Source organism: Eurosta solidaginis, chromosome 2 (assembly GCF_040869045.1).
Source record: "Eurosta solidaginis isolate ZX-2024a chromosome 2, ASM4086904v1, whole genome shotgun sequence".
In the NCBI taxonomy this organism is placed as follows: domain Eukaryota; kingdom Metazoa; phylum Arthropoda; class Insecta; order Diptera; family Tephritidae; genus Eurosta; species Eurosta solidaginis.
The window spans coordinates 221,856,751-221,879,742 of NC_090320.1; the positions used below are offsets into that span (position 1 = coordinate 221,856,751).

General features: G+C 38.7%; 2 protein-coding genes across 2 annotated transcripts in view; one reads left to right on the plus strand and one right to left on the minus strand.

Annotated features, from left to right (window-relative positions):
• Positions 1-12,415, minus strand: part of Sytalpha (Synaptotagmin alpha) — a 79,118-nt gene extending 66,703 nt beyond the window's left edge. Inside the window, exon 1 of the mRNA XM_067769885.1 lies at positions 12,318-12,415. The gene's annotated coding sequence lies outside the window, so the exon portion shown is untranslated. The remainder of the gene's footprint in view (positions 1-12,317) is intronic.
• On the plus strand, positions 7,577-9,842 carry LOC137240618 (uncharacterized). Its single transcript, XM_067767108.1, has one exon. The coding sequence runs from the start codon at positions 7,887-7,889 to the stop codon at positions 8,346-8,348; it is 462 nt and encodes a 153-aa protein (XP_067623209.1). The 5' UTR covers positions 7,577-7,886; the 3' UTR covers positions 8,349-9,842.
• Positions 12,416-22,992: the final 10,577 nt, after the last annotated feature.

Genomic DNA, 22,992 nt, shown 5'->3' on the forward strand with positions numbered 1-22,992 from the left:
CGGCTATAAAGGCCTTGAGCTCAACTACAGTGCGATCGAGGGTGGTCTGGGAGTGCCTGACCACACTTGCGATTGCATCGAATTATTTTACAATTAAGATTATCTGGGTCCCGGGCCATAGTGATATTCCGGGTAACTGTCAAGCGTATCTCTTAGCCGGAATCGGTACAACTGAACCGGATGAAGATGGCTGTAGGGATTCCGGGATTCCGCTAGCCACCTGTGGATTGCTCTTCCATAGCTGGGCCTCGAGTCAGCTCAGCAAACGTTGGGCGGACACTACGTCTTGTAGGATATCAAGATCTTTCTGGCCGAAAGTGGATGGCAGGAGGTCTTCTGAAACAATTGGGTTCACTAAGGCTCACCTATCAATGGTCATTGGGGTTTTGACAGGGCACTGTCCCATGGGTATCCATGCGGTACGTCTCAATATATTGGAAACTCCATCCTGCTGCAACTGTATGGAGGATGATGAGGTGGAATCACCAAATCACTTTATGCTTGACTGCCCAGCTTTTGCCAGAACTAGGCGAAAGTATCTTGGTCGTGACTCACTTGGATCTCCCGAGGAGCTATCCAAGGTTGAGATCGGGATCATTCGGAACTTTATCGTTGCTACCCAACGATTCTCTAAGTAGTTATATCTACGTCACCGTTAGTTTAGTTTATTATATGTGGTATCACAACGGACCGTCATGTTGTCCAAGTGAGCTTCCTCTCATCAGAGAAGCTACCACCCAACCTAACCTAACCTAACATTAAAACTTTACACCTAAATTATTAAATCATATATATATATATATATATATATATATATATATATATATATATATATATATATATATCACAGTCCTAATTTTTCTAATAAAAAGCGTCCTATACTTGCATCAAAATATTTTACACGTATACTCGTGCCCGGTCTATCAGACCGATGTTTTTGCGGAGCCCAGAAAACTTTAATAATTAGAAAAAAATATCAAAATTGATGTTTTTTTATTAAATATATGTTTTTAGTAATACCTATTAAAGATATAGAAAAAACAACATGTTTCATTTATAACTAATAATTTTTCATTTCAATCTTTGTAAAATAAAGCAAAATGTTTAGAACATAAAAAAACTTTAACAAAAACGTATTTCTATTAAAAATACACAAGCGAAAATTCAACTGCTTCAAAAAATAGTATAAGCAAGTAAAGGTGTCTAAGTTCGGGTGTAACCGAACATTATATACTCAGCGTGAGCTTCCATTGTACATTTCATTTCAGATAAATTACTTTTTTAATATAACACGTAGCACCGCCCGTTTAAAAAAAAAGTCCTCCATTTCGTCTTACAGTAAAACTTGATAAATGAAATATCATTGATTCAAAACTATTTTTTGCTAAGTTATAGCTTATTATTCTAGTCATTTATGGTGATCAACCAAAGCAGAGGTGAAAGCACCCCACCCTGTGGTGTGCCTCTGCATACCTGCTTGCCAACACTAGCCCCGCCTAGCTCTGCGGTTGCGAAGCAAGGTTGAAATCCAAAGCCGTAGTGGTTCTTCAACCCCTGCCCTACCGAGGGCAGCCTCAATCGCTTCAGCTCTTACATTGTTAAACGCGCCTTCCCCATCAACAAATGCAGCCAGAGTGAACTTTTTGTGATTAAGGAACTTTCCCGCCGTTGGAACTACCTCATGTAGCGCGGTTTCTGTGGATTTCCCTCTCAGGTACGCGTTCTGTGCCGTGGAAAGTGGAGCCTCGCCTAGAAGCTCCCGTATATGTATATCTAGTAGCCTTTCGAACGTTTTCAGAACAAAGGACGTAAGACTTATTGGCCGAAAGTATTTGGCTACTTCATGCCCCCTTCTGCCGGCCTTAGGGATGAAAACCACCCTCGTTTTCTTCCACGAGACCGGAATGTGGTTGAGATGAATGCATTCCTCGAAGATCTCCTTTAGTTCCTTAACCAAAGATTTCTGAGTCTTCTGCAGCATAATAGGTAGAATACCATCCACGCCTGGTGATTTATATGGAGAGAAGCTATCTATTGCCCAGGCAATTTTCTTCTCCGCTGAAAGGTTGTTTATTAGGCCAACAGGAACTTCCTGATGTGCCGTCTTTGTGTCGCGTACTCCCTCCCCAGATCTATCCGAGAAGTGAGTATATACAAGGATGTTTAGAGTCTCAGCCGCCGATCCTGCCCATGTTCCATCGGCGCGCTTGACAAATGTCTTGTTTGAATGACTCTTGGCAAGTATCTTTCCCAGCCTGGCTGAGTCCTTCTTGTACTCAATCGACTCGTAGTGTTCTAGCCAGGAGCTTGATTTTGCTATCCATATAGATTTCTTATACTCCCTCAGAGCCGTCCTGTACTCCAGGAAATCGTTCCTGAAGTGACAGTCGTTGAAGACCCTCCTCAGCTTTGACCTCAGGTCGCTGAGATTTTTGTCCCACTACGGTGGGAAGGTCTTTTTGATCCTCGAAATTGGAGAGGCAACTTTAAAGGCCACCTGAAAACTTTTCTTCAGAGACCGATCTCGGTCGTCAGGACTGTCTGCTGATTGTATAGGCGTCCTACTTCTATGGAGCCTATTGCTGGCTATCTTGTCAAATAGGCTCCAGGATGTCCGTTTAGGGTTTCTGTGCGGCTGATTTATTTATTTTTCCCAGTCTATGTTGAAAAGGATCAACCGGTGATCCGACAGGGAAAGTTTTTTCGACACATCCCAGTTTCTTACAGTAAGCTGCCGGGAGTCAGATGTTTGTGTTATATCAAGGACTTCCTACCACCCTGGGTAGTTCGCCGTACTCGGAAAAGTAAAGGTGGGAGAGCTGCCCTTGTTACATACGTAAAGGTTGTTATCTAATATAAATTCAAACATAGACTCACCCCGTTCGTTTATCTCGCTGCTCCCTCAAACCGCGTGCCTTGCGTTGGCGCCGCAACCCATTACGACCGTCTCCTTCGTGGTTATTTGTGCTATCATTTGCGCGACCTCCTCTGGAGGAGCGGGTCGATCGTGGGCCATATAAGCCGAAGCGACCGTCATGCTTCGGCCGCTTCTTGACTCGACCTTGAGCACAGCAACGTCGTAACTACTGAAATTAGGTAAAAAGAAAGCATTGATAGTATTCCTAATGAGGATACAAGCCCTCGGTTTACCTTCTCCATGTGTGTAAAAGAGGTTATAGTTTCGGGTCTTTAGGCCCATAACCTGTGACCGCCAGACACATGGTTCCTGCACTAGGCAGACATCAATATCCTCCTCCCTGAGGAGGACCAGCAGGTTATCCGAGGCGACTTTTGAGCCTGAGCATTGGGTTGAGACTCGCCTGCTCGCTTTCCGAGGATTGACGACCAATCCTCACCTAGCTCCGCCAGGTTGAGCTCCCCCAGGAGTTTGTTGGCGCCGTCAATCTCCTCCAGATTATTGTCTGGTGCCACTGCCGCCGGGAAAACCTTCACTTTGGCCTCCCTCAGGCCAAACTTCAGGCGGTTTCCCCTTCGCTCGATTACCCCCAGGGACTCATTGCTGATCAGCAGCAGCACGGGCTGGCTATTTTTTTGTGGTTGCTTTACCTTGATCACGCACAGTCGTCCATCGGGACGTCCGAGTTCTGGAGCTTTAGGCACTGTATTACCTCCTGTGAATCCAGTTTCAGCTTTGGCATTTTGGGAAGCCAGATGCGCGCCCGGGGCCTCCTGGGAATTTCCGAAGCGGGGATGACCTTTAACGTAAGGCCATCAAATGCGTTGCTAATCTTAGCAACGCATCTCTCAAGAAACTCCCTTGAGAACCCATCCGCGCATCTGATTACCCTGCAGCCGCGGCATACCTCCTCACAGTTGAAGGCGGGAACTGTGGTTTGTACCTCCATCAGGTGCTCGACGACCATCTCCGATAGCCGTCCCTCGATGTAGTTTCAAGCCGCCAGAACTCCACTCCCGCCATTGCTCTCAGCATCGACCAGAGCCACTTGGAGGTGGTCCCTGACCACGATTTTCGATGATTCCTTTCATGATGAATATTTACATAACGTAAGCTATGTCTGAGATAGCCAAATGTATTGGGAAGACTAAACAAACCGTTAATGCAACAGTATATAGGCCGAAAATGAGCTGCTTATAAACTGGCGTATCGTCTTAAATTATGCCAAACATAGCACATGAGAGTTGTTGTTGTTATCGTAGCAATAAGGATACTCATTGAAGGCCTTGGGGAGTGCTATCGATGTTGATGGTCCTTTGCCGGATGCAGTTGCGGTACATTCAGGTAACAAGCGTCATAAAGGAACTAGCCCGACCATCTCGGGAACAATTTTGTATGACCACATTAAGCTTTCTTGGCCATCCCACCCTCTCAATCCCTTTGTCCATCAGTAGTTCGGGGTCACCAGAGCTTCCGCTGTTTATGAAACAGGATCCGTCACGGGTAGGTGAGGTTGACAATTGGGTTTGAGAAGCTATATATTGCGCTGAGAGGGTTGCGCTACACATCCCCTTGAATCAACTAGGTATTTTAGTCACCTCTTAAGACAGGCATACCTACGAGGGTATATTTTAAGCCCCTTGACCTTGAGGCGCATATGAGATTTCGAAGGCGTTTCTGGATAATTGATCTTGGTAAACTCCGTTGGAAGCCTTCACTGAAATTTTATAAAAAGGTTATTAAATAGGTACTGATTTATCGCCTAATCAATAACCGTCAGCTATTTCTACGAAGAGAGAGGAAAAACTAAACGTTGAGAAAAATATTTAAAATTTTAAAATTGTCATTAAAAAATTATTATAAAGCAACGTTTATGCGATAAAAGTTATAACTATTATGTCCCTGAAAAATTTACAAAATACTCTTATTGTACATACTTGAAAATTGAAAGTGAAAAAATAACGATGAAGGTAATTTTGTAATAAGACTCAGTGTCTTTCATTTTTTGTTGTTGTAATTTAATGCGGAATTAAGTTAAGTTATATTAAAAGTTTTGTAAGCGTAACGTAGGCAGTGTGGTCTCAGCTCTGCAAATGTCGCAATGAAACCTGACACGTACTTAATTGAAGACGTCACAAGTGTATAAGTGCTAGGCCTACAAATTTATAAAGGCGTTAGTGTGTGTGTAAGTTAGATTTGCGGTTTTATTGATGAATGAATGAAAATTGATATTTATCACATACCTACTCTGCTGACTAGTCGGTAACTACCCTGCAGAAATCATGTTAAACTGTCACGCAAAGCGATTGAAGGGTCAATGAAATCTTCGAACTAGTGCTTATCGGATACAGAGCGGAACAGTTTGCAGTCACATTTGTATCAATAGGGCTGAAGTCTGATCCATATATGTGGACATAATAAGAAGTAAAGCTGAGAGGGGACAAAGTTATAATTAGTACCTTCTCTAAATGCGATAATACTGTGGAATTAAATAGAGCGAATTGCTGTAGGGAAGTTCGAAGTTGTATAAAAGGTAATCAGGAGGGGAAGATTTTCACCACCCACCTAGAATATCGCCATACAAAGTGTAGGCTGCGATTGCCCACATTCGCACTAGAGATTTTACCTAGGGGGTTATTTCTGCAGCTGATATGCTTATATGCATAAAAGCATATTTCCACTGAATTATTTAGCATAACGTAAAAGCAATAACATAATCACAAACCCGGTAGTTAGTGGTTGTATGACCTTTTTCTATTAGTTAATTATAATTAAATGCCTATTTTATGCTGTAAAAAATATCTGATAACAGGAAGCATACAATGTTTTGTTTATGTGGACGGCGGTATGTGTTTCAAACTAACTGTAAATGATAAGAGATTATAAATGTGATTGCGGGATGAAAGTGGGAAGGTAGCTTAGACGTGATCTAGAGGCCTGTGTTTATTGAAAGGGGTAACGCGAGATCCCTAGATGCTCTATTCATTATGTCAAATAAATCATCGGCGGATCTGCAATTACTTTAATCTCTATCTTGTTTTGGAAGAAATTAAATAATATATGACTCATCATAATTGAGTTAGGGTTTCCAATTATAGCCATGGATCTTTTGAAACAAAAGTGGAGAGACAGTGCATTAAAATAGTTTCAAAAGTGTTAACGTTTTGATATTCTCCGTATAATTTTGCGATAAATTGCCAATTGTTGTTGGAAATTATTACCAACATTTTTTTGAGAGTCACGTTAGGACAGTTTAAACTTGATTGCCCATCCAACAAATCATACTTATCGCATCCTTTGCTGTGATTGGAAACACCAAAGGGCGTGTTATCAATTTTGATGGTCCCTTTCAGAATGCAGATCCGACCAACCATCTTGGGAACGAGTTGGTGATACCACATGAAACCTTCTAGGCCATAGCGCCCTTACACTCCCTAGATCCACGAGGAACTTGGTGTCGTACGTGAGACTCCCTGAATCTGATGGGAAATATAGAAGCTGTAAAGCGAATGCTGAGATCCAGTGACAACAATTAACGTGTCTGTTGCACACGGCCAAAGGGTTCCTATTACCCGTACACAGGCTGCTGTGGTACCTACTACAGATTTAATCTGAGTCTGGGTTTTCTGCTAAGAGGTCATGGCCCTCTCAGTACGTTCTTGCATGAGAGGGACCCTTACGAAAATGTGCGTTTCCTGAGGATTGGATGAATGTGTTATGTGAGGTAAAAGAGTTGGAAGTAGAGCTCTCTCTACTAGTCGGACTACTGTTTGCCTTAATAGAAAGATACAGCAGATTACCATTGGTGACCCTTGGGAGTTAGGCCGACGGCGGCAGGTATCCACGTAAAACCCTACACTCTCTGCCCTCCCAACTTTCTCCAGTAGGTTAGGGGTTTGGCATATACCCGAATTAGACATGCCTGTAGCAAAAAGTGAATTTCAAGTAAATCCTGTCATAAATTCGTATTTTTTTGAAGAGGTCGGTCTCTGGTCCACTTCCCGGAAGCCGGTTTATCCCCAAACGAAATGTGACATACATATAACTATCTTCCATCTTTAGCTTTATCTTTTTTAGGTATTACATAATGCGTGCTACGCTGATATAATATGTAATTATAATATAATATAATTTTTTTGCTGTTGCTCCATATTTGAAAAAACTTTTTTTTCCCAAATAGTCAAATGTATGGTGGATTCGGGAATATCTATTTCTGGAACTGTATTATCATATTAAGAACTACAAGGCACGTGGCGCTCATCAACAAGTTCAAAATCTATTAGCCATTTAAGCATTTTTAAAATAACTGTATATGCTATTTCAAAATAAAGGGTTCATGAATAATGAATAAAAACGAATTACGCATTTTGCTCTATATGTTAAATTATTTAAAGCAGCGGCAATAAAAAAGCTACTTGAGGCAACACTGGCTACAACATTGAGAAGCGCTTTGACTGACAGTTGCTTCGAGTATTGTACAAAGGTGTGTATGTGTAATATAAACCGGCTGATAAACTGAAAGATTTGAACTGACTGACTTCGCGCCATTTCGCCGCAGATTGCGACTATTCAACAGACATTTCGAACTCAAGTCAAACGAGATAAGAAACAGTAGAAACTGACGCACAGATACATTCCTCACTTATAAAATGATGAATCTATGAATGCTGATTGTCATTCAATAACTAGAATCGATACAAAGCGTTGCAACTGAAACCATAAAATATTGAAAAATATATAAAATATTGAATAGCAAAAATAAGAGCAGTGCACTAAATCATATAAGCACAGAGCTTGTGTTACCAAAAAAAAAAAAATAATAATAAGAGTTAACAAAGAAGACATTAAAAGCAAAAGAGGATAGAAAACAAAACTGAAACCATACTAAATACAGTTTCAACGAATATAAAAATAACGCAATCTAGCTACAATTGCGAATAATCAAATAGTTAAAAACAAAAAAATACAAATGACTTCAGGTTTTAACGCAATCGTGCAATTTGTACGCCGCAATTCGACAACAATTCAACTTAAGCGCCAGAATTCAGCAACAAGAAAATCCATTGTGGACCCAACAATACCACCGTTATATAAAACATTTCCACAAGAGCCCACAAATGGCGTCTTAACAAGTGGTCTTCCGGAAATTGCGCTTTCCGAAGTCGCGCAACACGATCACTATAATGACTGTTGGATAGTGATCTATGATCGCGTTTATGATGTTACTAAATTTATGCACTTGCATCCTGGTGGTGAGCAAATCATATTGGAATATGCTGGACGAGATGCTACATTAGCCTTTCAAGGCACCGGGCACTCACAATCAGCGAACGAGCAATTGGTTGAATATTTGGTTGGTGAACTACCAGTTAAAGAACGTTTCTTTCGCAATTGCAACTCTAAAGAATTGATAATTGGTGTGCCACAATGAGAGCGTATGCTGGTTAAGGTGGCGAGGAAAGAGCAGGTGATAGTGATGAAAAATGGACTTATTTAGAAATATGGGGAGGATGAAGTGCAACCTATAAATATAAATCACAATATTGCACAGAAATATGTAGTTTTGCAAATATATACACTTGGAAGCACTGGCACACTGATCACTATGATCGGTCGTATGATTTCTCTTTACACATAAAGGGAAATTCGCACAAACAGCACGCACGAGCGATAGCTACAGTTGACTTTGGCGAGTGCCTTTCGAATTCTTAACGGTCGAAGGCAGGTGAAACACCCAGAAGCATAAAAAACCACCAAAACATCAAGCAAATGCTGGCCAACATGAAGAATTTGATTGTTTCAGCATGCTTGTCAAAATTGGGTATGATATCGCACATTGGCTTGAATTCGAAAGCTGTTGCAAAATTTTGCACCCACGAAACTCTAGCTCCAGCATCAGCAGTAGAAGCAAAGGTGTTTAATTAAAAAAAATTTGGTCGTAGTAAATAGGACTAAACTTTGATCTTCACTACTACAAATTCTTGGTAGTAGCAGAAAAAACATCCGATCGACAAAACGTCATAAAATCGAGCTATATGCATGTGGATGTGCATAAAAAATGTACATATGTATATACATGTATAATTCATTTAAATTAGTGATAAACTTACATACTATGCCAATTTTACACAGAGTTTTAATGAAGTAATTGGTCAAGTTTATGACATTAAAGCCGTCGTCATTATTATGTTGTTCAATGCCTAATAGAAACAAAAATCTTTTCGGTTTCGTATTTTATTTTCAATGTTACAATTGACGATCAAAAATAAATTATTTTACAAAATATGTATATAAAAACACCAACAAACGCAATATTTAGCAAGATTTGTAGCAAAAGAATATGGTTTATTAAAAAACACACACATATTTGGTCGTAATATCCCTGCAAAAATCTTGCTATGGACCAAGCTAGTGCTCCAAAATCAACCACAATTCATACAAAAAATATGGTCCAATTAAACACTGCGATGTCCTAGGACTGGACCATATACTCCAGCTCAGTATTACATCAGAGTAATTCATGGAGTACTCCAGTATGACACAAGTAGACCACATGATCCAACGAGTTTTGCAGGGATATTTTTGGGGCTGCTGATGAATGTTCGTTAATGCAGCAAGTGGCCCAGTGTGAAAAGGAAAAATTAATTATTTCATTAAACAATCCCATTAACAATTATTTTTGAGTACAGAATTTTTACAAATGTTAATATTAATAGAAAAAATTTAAAAGATTTAAAATTGCATATAGTAAATTTTAAATTAACTGCCAACTGTCAAATTATATATTCATTTTATTAAAGCCCGTTTCAATTTGCTACAAACAACAAATTTACAACTTAACTTAGTTATCCTTTTTTAGTTGTAAATTAATATAAATTATATGTTAATGTTTATATTGTAATAAAAAAAAATTATTGCTTTTTAATTTCACAATTTTAGTTGTGTATGATGTACCAGAAGATTTAAATAAATTCAGAGTAACGTAAAAGCAAGTCTATTATTCAAAAAATTTGTAATTTGAGCCATTAAGATTAACACCCATTTAAGTGTGTTCCTCGCCTGTACATATTATAAGTCAAAGTCTTAAATTTTGGAAATAGGTAATCTCGGGCAACATATTGGGCTGCAACTTCTATTTAAAAAAAACTGACATTTAGCTCTGCAAAGATACTTACTTAGAACTTCAACAAGCCCATGATTTTCTGAAATATTTACGAAATAAAGCTGGCAAAATAGATAAAAAAAAACCGAAATCACTGGATATTGTCGGTAAGGCAGTGCAAATAAGAAAATTTCGAATTTGTTTCGAGCATACTTTTCAGCCTAAATTCCAAAATGAAGTTTTTAAAATTTTGATTTTCAATTTTAAAACCATTTGCATCTGCATACAAACCAATTTATATACAGCCAAGAATGCGATGAAGCACTACGACCTTTGTGCATATCTATTGTGCATGACCTTTCAGCCTAATTTTGTATCTGGAGGCTTTTGATGTATCTAAGTACCTCTTCAGGCTTTTTACTTCATATCACATAGGGATCAAGAGTCACACCACCTAGATAGGAGAGCCTCTTACTAGCCAAAGCGACGCATTCGCGGAGATTGTGAACCAGCGTTTCATCCTCCACCTCACAGAAACGACAAATTTGAGTATCAGATAGATTTAACTTACTTAGATGATATCGTAACTTAACCTTGCCCTGGGCAGTCAATCCAGAGACATGAGATATGTTTAGTTTCCCAATTAGTTATAGTTTCCTGGTATGTACTTTTCTAAGTCCACAAAAGGGCTCTGGACCATAGAATGCTGCTATAGCATGCATATTCATTACCTTCATGTCCCTGATGTCCGGGAACCCATCCTAACAAAACCATGTTTTTGGCGCCCAGGTCATCAAGGATTTCAGTGCAGTCATCCACTAGCTTAGAAGTAACTGTGTAGGATTTCACGACACGCACGGCCGCCTGGCTGTCCGACATAATGTAGATGCTCTTCAATGTTGAGCCACTCCGCAGACATTATGTAGCACAGATTCCTATTGCACGGATTTCTGCCTGAAATATGGTGGGGTAGCATCCCATTGGTATCGATATCTTGAAGTTCGGCCCATAGATAATTTATGCTGTGGTCGGTGTGACGATCGTTTGATGATTGTGGTACCTATGGTTATGTTGTTACTGTGATATCAAATTGCGCCTGCTGTTGGTCAAAATTTGCGGATATTCAAAAATGTGTTACTAGTTAAATGCCTTATTTTACACATAAATTTTGACTCTTAGATATTGACGGAAAGCCCCTGCCATGTGCTCCCTGGCCATAAAACGCCCTTCAAGTTGCAGCCGATGTATTATCTTGTGTTGCTATCTAGGAGACTATTTCATGACTCATGTCCATTTAAGGCATGCATTTCTCCTCATTACAAATACACAAATTTCATATTGCAATTTTTTTTATATATTTTGAAGCATAAACAAGCAATTTATGGTCGAGCCACAATCAACTTTTTCATAAATTTAGATGCGTTCAACGCAAACCTATGCATAAAAGTAACATCGCCACAATCACGCAAGATATTGCATTTGTAAATATAAAGCAACTTCAGACTTTGCAATTGAAACTTATTTCCCCTTGCTAATTCACATACAAAATTTCGCGAAGCATTATTACAAACGTTCTCACTATACAAGAAAAATATTTGCTAACATATTTTATTCCCTTATTCGTTTGTTAAAGCAGTTTTAAACTGTGAAAGACGTTGGAAATGTATCAAAGATTGGGAAAAATAGTTTCACTTGTATAGTGCGAAACCACTCTTAGTCAAAATAAATGTCGAATTATTCTTCTTATAATTTGCTTGCAACAAAATTTGAGAGTTGGCTACTCTTTCATGTCAGATGGCACTGATGTCGCTCGATCTGCCATTCTACATAAAAATACATGCAATCTACTCATCATGCATAAGATTGCGTTAAACGTATCCATATATTTATATGAAAAACTTCTTACTTGACGGGGCTTTTAGATTGTCAAAAAACCTAGCACAGTTTTGACAATTCTTTACCACTATTGTAGCAGTGTTGCAAAGTTCCAGTGAAATATACATTTAGGTACCAAAAATTTAGCCGTGCAAATATGCCTAAGTTTTTATATTTTTCACACTACGCCTAGCATTGCCTCGAACGAACGCAAATGCAGTGCTGCAGCGGCTGCCGTGGAGTGTCATATAAGTATGCATTGTCAAACTTGCTTTGGTGGAATTGTTTAAACCATGGCGGAACTATACAAGGTAGCAGCACGGGACAGCTTATTTGTACTTTTTATACCTTTCATGAACATGAAATGATATATTAACTTTGGTCCGATGTTTGTACGTTGAGAAATATAGAAGATAGACTCACCATTAAGAATACCGATCAGGGCGACGAACTGAGTTGATATAGCCATGTCCGTCGGTCCGTCCATCCGTCTGTATGTTTGAACGCAAACTAGTCCCTCAAATTTTGAGATATCTCAATGAAATTTGGCACAAGGATGTACTTTTGTATTATATTAGACATTTGTCGCATCCGGTAGGACCGGACCACTATAACATATTGTAACGAATATAGCGAAATTCCGATTATTCCAAATCCTCTGCTAAAGTTCGAATCACTAAACTGTTGAATAAAAAACTTCAATATTGAATAAGGGAAAAATGGCCTTTATTAAAGTACTTCACAATAACACTTATACTTTGCAATTAGCTGGCTTAATAACCAAACTGATAGCTTAAATGAAACTGACTTTCAAAATAATACTACTATTGCTCGCTAGATATCGCTTAATCGAAACTCAAATCAAACTGAATTACTTCTTACTCGCTTGCGCCGCTTTTATAGTTTACGCTGCATACATCTAGGCTCTTCTATTTCCAGAACTTACCAACTATTTCGTGTGTTTATAGTTCTCATATAGTTTCTACTTGTTTACAATTGTCTACTTTTCAGCGTCTTTCAGATGTATGTGAGTTTGTAGTTTACAGTCTCTCGCACACATATAGGCGTATAAGTAAATGCATCTGTGTGTGACATCTCTCGGCTGCCTTATATATGTGTATACATGATTTGATTATTGACGTAAATACCGCTTAGCATGGCCTTAGCATCGCCTTAGTGATGGTATAGCTTAGTGATACTAATATCCGTGACAATATATCTCCCATACAACCGATCGTTCAGATAAGATGATTTTGGTCATTCCTGCCGCAATTTAGAAAGTATAAACGTGAAACTCGGTGACATATATTCTAATATATCATAGAAGATATTCTGAAAAAATCACTTTGATCGGAGCTATATATAGTATATATCACATACAACCGATCGTTCAGATAGAAAGATTTTTGGCAATTTCTCCCTTAATATCCAATATAAAAGGTTAAACTTGGTGATATTTATTCTAATATATCATAGAAGATTTTCTGAAAAAATCTCTTTGATCAGAGCTATATATATATAGTATGTACCTATCCCATACAACCAATGGTTCAGATAGAAAGATTTTTTCCAATTTCTCCCTTAGTTTCCAATATAAAAACGCGAAACTTGGTGATATATATTCTAATATATCATAGAAGATTTCCTGTAAAAATAATTTCGATCGGAGCTATATATAATATATATCCCATACAACCGATCGTTCAGATAAGGGGGTTCTTTGCCATTTTTTATTTTATATTTATCTTAAAAATCGTTTAAGTATGTACATCTGTTCACTATATATTTCTTATCTTATACATCCGATTATTTGGAGATTACGAACGGGATAAGATTATTGTTCAGCCCCATTCATGAAAGGTATGAAGTCTTCGGCACAGCCGGAGACAGTCCTGTCCTTACTTGTTTTATTTGATTTGAAACATCAACTTCCGGCGCAGTACGATTTCGACATTAGTCCATCGATTTTACAAAAAGTACACGGAACTTTTATTTATGTTTGTAGGTATGTCACCATGTAGCAACCTTGTATGGCTCCTCCATGGTTTAAACCATGGGGAAATCAATAACGAGTTCAAAAGAATAGGTCTTTGCTCTTATTTGCCGTTTTTGGCGCGTATGTGTACACGGCCGTTCTCAGATATAAAAACTTAGTGCTTATTCCTCCATTAAAATGAGTGGAAGTACAACAAAAAATTTATATGTTACCTATGTTCAGAGTGCAGTGAGCAACAGCTAAAAATGCTAATTGTTTGTTTTGATGGATTTTTCGCAGGTTTGTTGATTTTTTTTTTTAATTTCGCTTTGTTTATTCTTTCTTCGTTTTTAGAGAAATCAAAATTTTTAGTAGCAATAGATTGGAGGATTTTCATTTAAGCGCTATTCGTTACTTAAATTTTTAGCGAATTGCCGTTTAAGACCAAAATAATTGCTGATTGAGTAAAATAAGTTTAAATAATACCATTTTAAATTCTTTTAAAGCTTGTGTACTTCGACAGATCCATTTATATGTTCGTATATAAATATTTTTTCCCGCTTTTATTTTATGCAAATGATTCTGCAATAAATGCAAGGCGCCAGCTTCTTTTTTAATTTTTCCTACAAATTTGCGGGTTGGGACCAACATTTTTTATGCCCACTCCGAACGGCATCTGCAAGGCAGATGAATTCGCAATGAGAAGCTTTTCATGGCAGAAATACAATCGGAGTGTTTATCAAATCGCAGCCGAGGGCAACCCCGCTTAGAAAAACTTGTTTCTAATTGAAAAAATGTTTTTCTAAATTTTGGATGTTGCTTTGACCGGAAGTTGAACCAACGTTCTGCGGCGTAGTAAGCGGAGCACGCTACTACACACGGCGGCCTGCTTATGTTTTAGGCAGTTGGAAAATTGAAATACTTCCGAACCAAAATAAATACGTCGTAAGTAATTTCTACGTACATGGGCATGTATACTAAGCACGTGTCGAGGCCTCGCGCAACCATGGCCATCTAAGTATATAGATGAATAGTAGACAATATAAACTAAAAATGATATATATTTAATTAGCGAGCTTTGCTCATATTGCTTTATACAATGGTTTTTCTAATTGATATTAGAGAAAAATTATAATTTTACAAACGGCGATGGTTACTAGGACATGTTTCTGAATTTCACTTCTTCATCAGCTAGCTTTTCGGGAGCTGAGCGTTGAACTCGAATCTACAACATTCATATCAGAGCTGCTAAGCCACTAAAAATGTTTAAAATATTCATTACTAGCTTTACTCTTTCTTATTGATGTATTTTTTCTTCCTTAACTTTTTCTCGTTGTTTTTTATTAACGCTTTAACATATTGACTATTCTAGCTTGCGATAATTGTCCAGACTAAAAACAAGAAGTTATATGCAACTCGTTGACTGCTTTCCTTGCATGAGCTTCTTGTTTGATGATAATCTTAAAATTCCGTTTATATATTCAGAGTATATGAAGAGGTTAAGCAGCGCAATTAATAGCCACTCCAACATTCTAGAGCCCGGAAATGCAGCATTCTTTTACGGCATAGGACTCCCACTCTCCAAGGGGTTTTTGTTTTTTTTTGGCTAAAACATCTACAATATTTAGAGAATATATATGTATCTCAAGGTGAAGTAGTGCTTATAATAGCACATCATCAAAACTTTAGGGGATCATTTATTCAACACAGTGGGGATCATATTTTTTTCTGCTGTCACAGGCAATCGCCGATAGTACAAATGATGTCATTGCCAGTGCGTCAAGCTTTAAACGTCTTCATTTTCAACATAAAGATTTTGATAAGAGACGTAAATAGTGTGACATTTGTTTTGTTGTTCGAAGTTTATTAATGAAAACAACAAAAATTTTAGTATTATTATTAATTTAAAGAAGCTTTTTTTGCTTGCAATCAAAAGCTGCTTTGTCAAACTTTCGGGTCGTATCGATTTGTGTTTTGGAGCGCGCCTTTTCTGACATCGGGTTTAATGTAGACATCTGGTCGCCAGCGCTCATTAGAGCCGATCAGCTCGTTTGCGGTATGTTTCATACCTGATCAATAATAATTGGCCAGGCTTTATAGGATTGCGTTTTTGGTTGGAATAATCATAGCGTGTCATGTGAAACAAAGGTCTGCCTAACTGCATCTCACCATGCACGCGGTCAGCTTTGAAACCTTTGAAATGAAAATTTGATATTTCGTATTATATTGAGCACATTGGGGGAAGTCGGTCATCTTTAGTTTCTTTACGTAGTTTTTTTTTAAACTGAAAATAAAATTTATTAAAAAAATGTGTAGCCTACTACCGGCACATGAGGTATATATACATATTGTAAAGAACTTACTGCAATTCCGCTTATTCCAAATTCTCTGCTAACGTTCGAATCGCTAAACTGTTGAATAAATAACTCCAATATTGAATAATGCAAAAATGGCCTTTATTAAAGTACTTCACAATAACAATTATACTTTGCAACCAATAGCTTGCTTAAACCAAACTGATTCTCGCGCCTCTACTGTTGTCGCCTTTTATACTGTCTGGTTTCCTCGTTGCATATTTCTAGGCTTTTCCATTCCATAACTTACTAGTTAGTTATCAGCTACAAAATCATCTTCTCTAGCATTATGTTAAAGAAAACGAACCAGAAGGAGTCGCCTCATATGCGCGTGAGTAATACTTGCACAAATTATTGCCCTCTCTTGTGAACACCTCAGATAAGATATATGCATGCGTTTGTACGTTGCTTCTCCGCTGCGTGTACGTACATATGTGTAGACATAATGATTGAATTATTGATGTGTATTCAAGTCACTGCTTAGCACCGGCTTAGAGATGACAGTACCCCTTAGTGTTGCTAATATTCGTAACAATATAACGACCCGCGTATGAGTAATGTGGCATCTTCTTGGATGAAGAATAAATCTGTCTTATCTAAATAGGTACTCAAATATTATTCTCGTTCTCAGCATTCTACTAAATTTACCTTCGGTCCTGCTAGTAAATCTAACATAGTCGACATATATGTAAAATAATACCATTAGTACCATGTTTGAACTTATCTTTGCTTAAATTTTGACACCATTTCTCCTTACATTTTATTGGTTTTGTAATCTTGTATTTTAAATTGAATGTAGATTCTCAAATTTATGCTGTAAACCCTTGCGATTGGCAAAATTATTTTTGTCGTCGCATCTGGATATAGTTAAACTATGCTACAGTGAACAAAATCATCATAATCGTCATAAGCTGGCGCTAAAGCGGTTTTGTCCTTTTCCTAACTAGTATCGTCAGTTGTCTATGTTTCACGATAACCGTAAGATCAAGTACTCCCACCTCCTTTCACTAGAGGCTCCCTCCTTCCTCTACTTCTAAACTTCGGAGTCGATTGAAGAACTTTCTAGGCCGGAGCGTCTTCACATTTGGACTTTTATTCGCTTCACTGTCTTGATTTCTGCGTAAACATCATACATATCATCATCATACCTTCTTCGATACTGGCCGTTTTTCATCACGGGCAGGACCGTAAATCTTCCGGAGAACTTTTTTCTCGGGCTATCTCATCTTCTCTTCACACATTCCATGATTTTGAGCCATACATCAGGTAAGACCAGCGACTTATACAGCATGATTTTTGTTCTTCAAGTAGTGAGGAATTTACTTTTAAATTGCCTACTCAGTCTAAGTGCTACTTGTTGAAGAGTTACTCACTATTTGTTGTATAGGCTGGCATTGTTTTCTCTATCAATGCTGGTTCCCAGATAGATGAAGTCCTTCACATACTCAGTTTTTTTTGGATGACAGCGAGTCCTTGTTAACCGCAAGACACAACTTTGTTGATTCTTTATATAGGCCATAGAAGGCAAAACTCATAGCGCGTTTATTTGGGCCAAGGAAGGAGTCGCCTTGTCTGAAGACCCGTTCACGTTCGAATGGCTCGGAGGGCTTCTTCCCAATCTTTACTGAGCTGGTGGTGTTGTTCAACGTCTTCTGGCAGAGCCTTATTAACTTCGCGGGGAACTTAAATTCGCACATAGCAGCATACAAGCAACTCCTTTTCCCGCTGTTGCTTTCGGTCTGAAGCCGCATCGATAAGGCCCAATAAGTTCGTTGACTTTGTTAGATTAAGCCTTATGCGCAATATAAAGCAGGCTAATTCCGCAGTATTTGGAGCGGGATTGGGCCTGTAAAACAGTTAATTCCGTTAGAATTGTTTAAATTAGCTACTTTCAAACTTAGTCCAATTTTAAAAAAAATTCAATATTCCTACGGTATATAACTAAATTATACTTCGCCCGGGTTTTCAGTGCGAGTTTAAACTCCAACTAAAGTGGACTAGAGATTTACCCTGCCGCTTCGGCCGCTTAGTCTGAGATAAGCAGCAACATTTTTTGTTATCGAACAAAGTGGCAAGGTTGAACTTAAGTCAACTTTAACTAGAGTTTAAGATCGCACTGAAAAACAAGGCCTAAGTATAATTTAGTTGTATACCGAAGGAATAGTGAATTTTTTGTTAACATTAGACTAAGTTTAAAAGAAGTTGTTGTAGTAGTACATTGTTTTTAGGACATTTACAATTTTACAGCCCCTTAAAGAGGATGGATGATAAAGACATTTGTATGGGTAGTTTATTTAAGCTAGCATATAAATTAATGTTTGTAACATTTCTTCTTAAATGTATCCATCATGTAAGATGAGAGAACAAAGCTGGGTATTTTTTTCACGTTTTGTGAGCGCACTACCCTCAAGTGACCCAATGAAAGCAGGCTAGTCCTGTTCATGTATCCACACCTTGCGTTACCGTTACTAGGCATAACAATCTATTTGTCTGCACATTAGGGGAACTCGTCTCCTCACTCCTCTTCCAAAACTGTATATACAGAGAGTATTTCGCCGTGAAAACAAGGGCAATAAAACAGTTTAGACAGAAAGGATCATCCTTAGTCATACGCTTTTGTAGATACTACTTGAAACCGATATGCCCACTAAATATCTGCGTGAAGTGGTACTTTAATTTACCGTATTTCCGCTCGCGCCATTTCGATATATTCCGAACAAATATGAAGATCCCTCGCATTTTCCTCGATTCTACCCCCGAGCACCGTACGTGAACTCGCGCTTTTCTTGGCATCTTCAGAGGGTTGGCCGATTCCAATGCCATATCGGTGGGCGATTTTACTTGAAAGTTTATCTTCTGGGATTTTCCGAGATAAAACAGGGATCACGTCGTCGGACACCATCCGTTCGTATAGCAGTAATTTGTTAGGCTCCTAATACATCTTTGTAGTGGGTCATTTCAAAACCATGAAATACTGGTGTTGTATGTAATATTATCGAGCTGGTTACGTTGGGCTGCCTATTCGCCCTGAAGTGCTCCTTAGAAATTAGTATTGAGCCAATATTTACTCCTAAATATTTCAAGTAAGGCTTTGAATAAAGGCTGAGTGTATAATGTTCTGTTTTGCCCAGCCTCAGACTTATTTCTTATTATTTATATGATATGTGACTAAGATGCCTAAAATTATACCTTGAAGTAAAATTTATATCCCTTTTCTTTTCAAAGTTTTCACATCACAGGACTTGACACTGTTTTAATGTACATAATGCCATATTGTTCACGACCTGGACCTTGCACATAATACAACAACGGGACAGCCACTTCGATGGCACAACGTTACTGCTGTGGAACCCCAACAACTTTTGGTTGTGACGTTCGGAGACAGTCTCTGCTTCAATACAAATGCATCCGAAATTTCCTACAATGCGCAAAGATGCATAAAAATCCTCAAATCACTGCAACGGAGAAAGTTTCAGGGCTGCCAAATTTCCCACTTAGAACTGCCATGGAATATCTTCTTAAGATCTCTGAGCACCGAAGGATCCCAAAAGACCATTGATTGATGTAGTTGCGCCTCCAAGGTAGATAAGAAGACATCTGCATAAGCCCTATGACGAGTTCTGGTGTAGTGTGATCCAGAGCAACACGAACGTAGAGTCTGTGATTTCATTCAAACTCAGGCTCCCGCCTTTCCAGACATCGCCGAAGAAGAATGCACACTTCCCAAGGATATGCGCGTTACCCTGCGCGCAACAACTTCGATCCCTATGTATGGCCCCAGCCTGTTGTATAGCACAAAGCATGTATTCGTCTGTAATGTGGAACAAGAATCTGTAATAGCGACTTTTTTTTGCTAAAGCCATATTGAAACTGCTCGCTGGACCTACGTTGGAGGAATTTATTTAAAGTTTTTTGAGTGTTCTAGCCTATTAACCCAGGCGAGGGATTTGTACAACAAAAATAAGAACCATACATGGACGGACGGGAAAAAGACTACGCCGCCTAGCTCAGTCGATGATAAACAGAAAAATGTATATGTGCGCTGCTCTCTGCATGTCCTCAAAACAGAATCGGGATGTCCCACTTAACGCCAGAGTGGGGAAAAAGGTGTCGGAAAAATTAAACTTCCACCAATTAGTATTCCACAGTTGGACTAGGTGAATGGTTCAGCTGCGAAAGCCTGAAACATCTCTAATGATGGAAGTAAGCTGAATACTGGTATGAATAAATTATGACCCTGCATGGTTAAATCGTATGAATTTAACAAAAAAAACTATAAAACCGAACTAAAACAAGTAAGGAAGGCTAAGGGAAAATCACCATTTAGGAAAATTAACCTAGGGTAACCCTGGTATGTGTTTGTATGACATGCGTATCAAATAAAAGGTGTTAATGAGTAGTTTAAAACGGCGTAGGCCTTAGTTCTATAGGTGCACGCCTTTTCGAGATATCGCCATAAAGGTGGACCAGGGGTGACTCTATAATTTGTTTGTACGATATGGGTATGAAATGAAAGGTGTTAATGAGTATTTTAAAACGGCGTAGGCCTTAGTTCTATAGGTGCACGCCTTTTCGAGATATCGCCATAAAGGTGGACCAGGGGTGACTCTATAATTTGTTTGTAGGATATGGGTATGAGATGAAAGGTGTTAATGAGTATTTTAAAACAGCGTAGGCCTTAGTTCTATAGGTTTACGCCTTTTCGAGATATCGCCATAAAGGTGGACCAGGGGTGACTCTATAATTTGTTTGTACGATATGGGTATGAAATGAAAGGTGTTAATGAGTATTTTAAAACGGCGTAGGCCTTAGTTCTATAGGTGCACGCCTTTTCGAGATATCGCCATAAAGGTGGACCAGGGGTGACTCTATAATTTGTTTGTACGATATGGGTATGAAATGAAAGGTGTTAATGAGTATTTTAAAACGGCGTAGGCCTTAGTTCTATAGGTTTACGCCTTTTCGAGATATCGCCATAAAGGTGGACCAGGGGTGAATCTATAATTTGTTTGTACGATATGGGTATGAAATGAAAGGTGTTAATGAGTATTTTAAAACGGCGTAGGCCTTAGTTCTATAGGTGCACGCCTTTTCGAGATATCGCCATAAAGGTGGATCGGGGGTGACTCTAGAATTTGTTTGTACGATACGGGTATCATATTAAAGGTGCTAATGAGTATTTTAAAAAGGAGTGGGCCTTAGTTCTATAGGTGGACGCCTTTTCGAGATACCGCCATAAAGGTGGACCAGGGGTGACTCTAGAATTTGTTTGTAAGATATGGATATCAAATGAAAGGTGTTAATGGGTATTTTAAAAGGGAGTGGGCCTTAGTTCTATAGGTTTACGCCTTTTCGAGATATCGCCATAAAGGTGGACCAGGGGTGACTCTATAATTTGTTTGTACGATATGGGTATGAAATGAAAGGTGTTAATGAGTATTTTAAAAGAAGTGGGCCTTAGTTCCATAGGTGGACGCCTTTTCGAGATATCGCCATAAAGGTGGACCAGGGGTGACTCTAGAATTTGTTTGTACGATATGGGTATCAAACGAATGGTGTTAATGAGTATTTTAAAAGAAGTGGGCCTTAGTTCCATAGGTGGACGCCTTTTCGAGATATCGCCATAAAGGTGGACCGGGGGTGACTCTAGAATTTGTTTGTAAGATATGGATATCAAATGAAAGGTGTTAATGGTTATTTTAAAAAGGAGTGGGCCTTAGTTCTATAGGTGGACGCCTTTTCGAGATATCGCCATAAAGGTGGACCAGGGGTGACTCTAGAATTTGTTTGTACGATATGGGTATGAAATGAAAGGTGTTAATGTGTATTTTAAAAGGGCGTGGGCCTTAGTTCTATAGGTGCACGCCTTTTCGAGATATCGCCATAAAGGTGGACCGGGGGTGACTCTAGAATTTGTTTGTAAGATATGGATATCAAATGAGAGGTGTTAATGGGTATTTTAAAAGGGAGTGGGCCTTAGTTTTATAAGTGGACGCCTTTTCAAGATAACGCCATAAAGGTGGACCAGGGGTGACTCTAGAATTTGTTTGTACGATATGGGTATCAAACGAATGGTGTTAATGAGTATTTTAAAAGGAGTGGGCCTTAGTTCCATAGGTGGACGCCTTTTCGAGATACCGCCATAAAGGTGGACCAGGGGTGACTCTAGAATTTGTTTGTACGATATGGGTATCAAATGAAAGGTGTTAATGAGTATTTTAAAAGGGAGTGAGCCTTAGTTGTATAAGTGGATGCCTTTTCAAGATAACGCCATAAAGGTGGACCAGGGGTGACTCTAGAATGCGTTTGTACAATATGGGTATCAAACGAAAGGTGTTAATGAGTATTTTAAAAGGGAGTGAGCCTTAGTTGTATAAGTGGATGCCTTTTCAAGATAACGCCATAAAGGTGGACCAGGGGTGACTCTAGAATGCGTTTGTACAATATGGGTATCAAACGAAAGGTGTTAATGAGTATTTTAAAAGGGAGTGGGCCTTAGTTCTATACGTGGACGCCATTTCGAGATATCGCCAGAAAGGTGGACCAGGGGTGACTCTAGAATTTGTTTGTACGATATGGGTATCAAACGAATGGTGTTAATGAGTATTTTAAAAGGGAGTGGGCCTTAGTTCTATACGTGGACGCCATTTCGAGATATCGCCAGAAAGGTGGACCAGGGGTGACTCTAGAATTTGTTTGTACGATATGGGTATCATATTAAAGGTGCTAATGAGTATTTTAAAAAGGAGTGGGCCTTAGTTCTATGGGT

Excerpts from the sequence above, each read along its gene's own strand:
- LOC137240618 (XM_067767108.1), top strand. The coding sequence starts at position 7,887 with ATGACTTCAGGTTTTAACGCAATCGTGCAATTTGTACGCCGCAATTCG.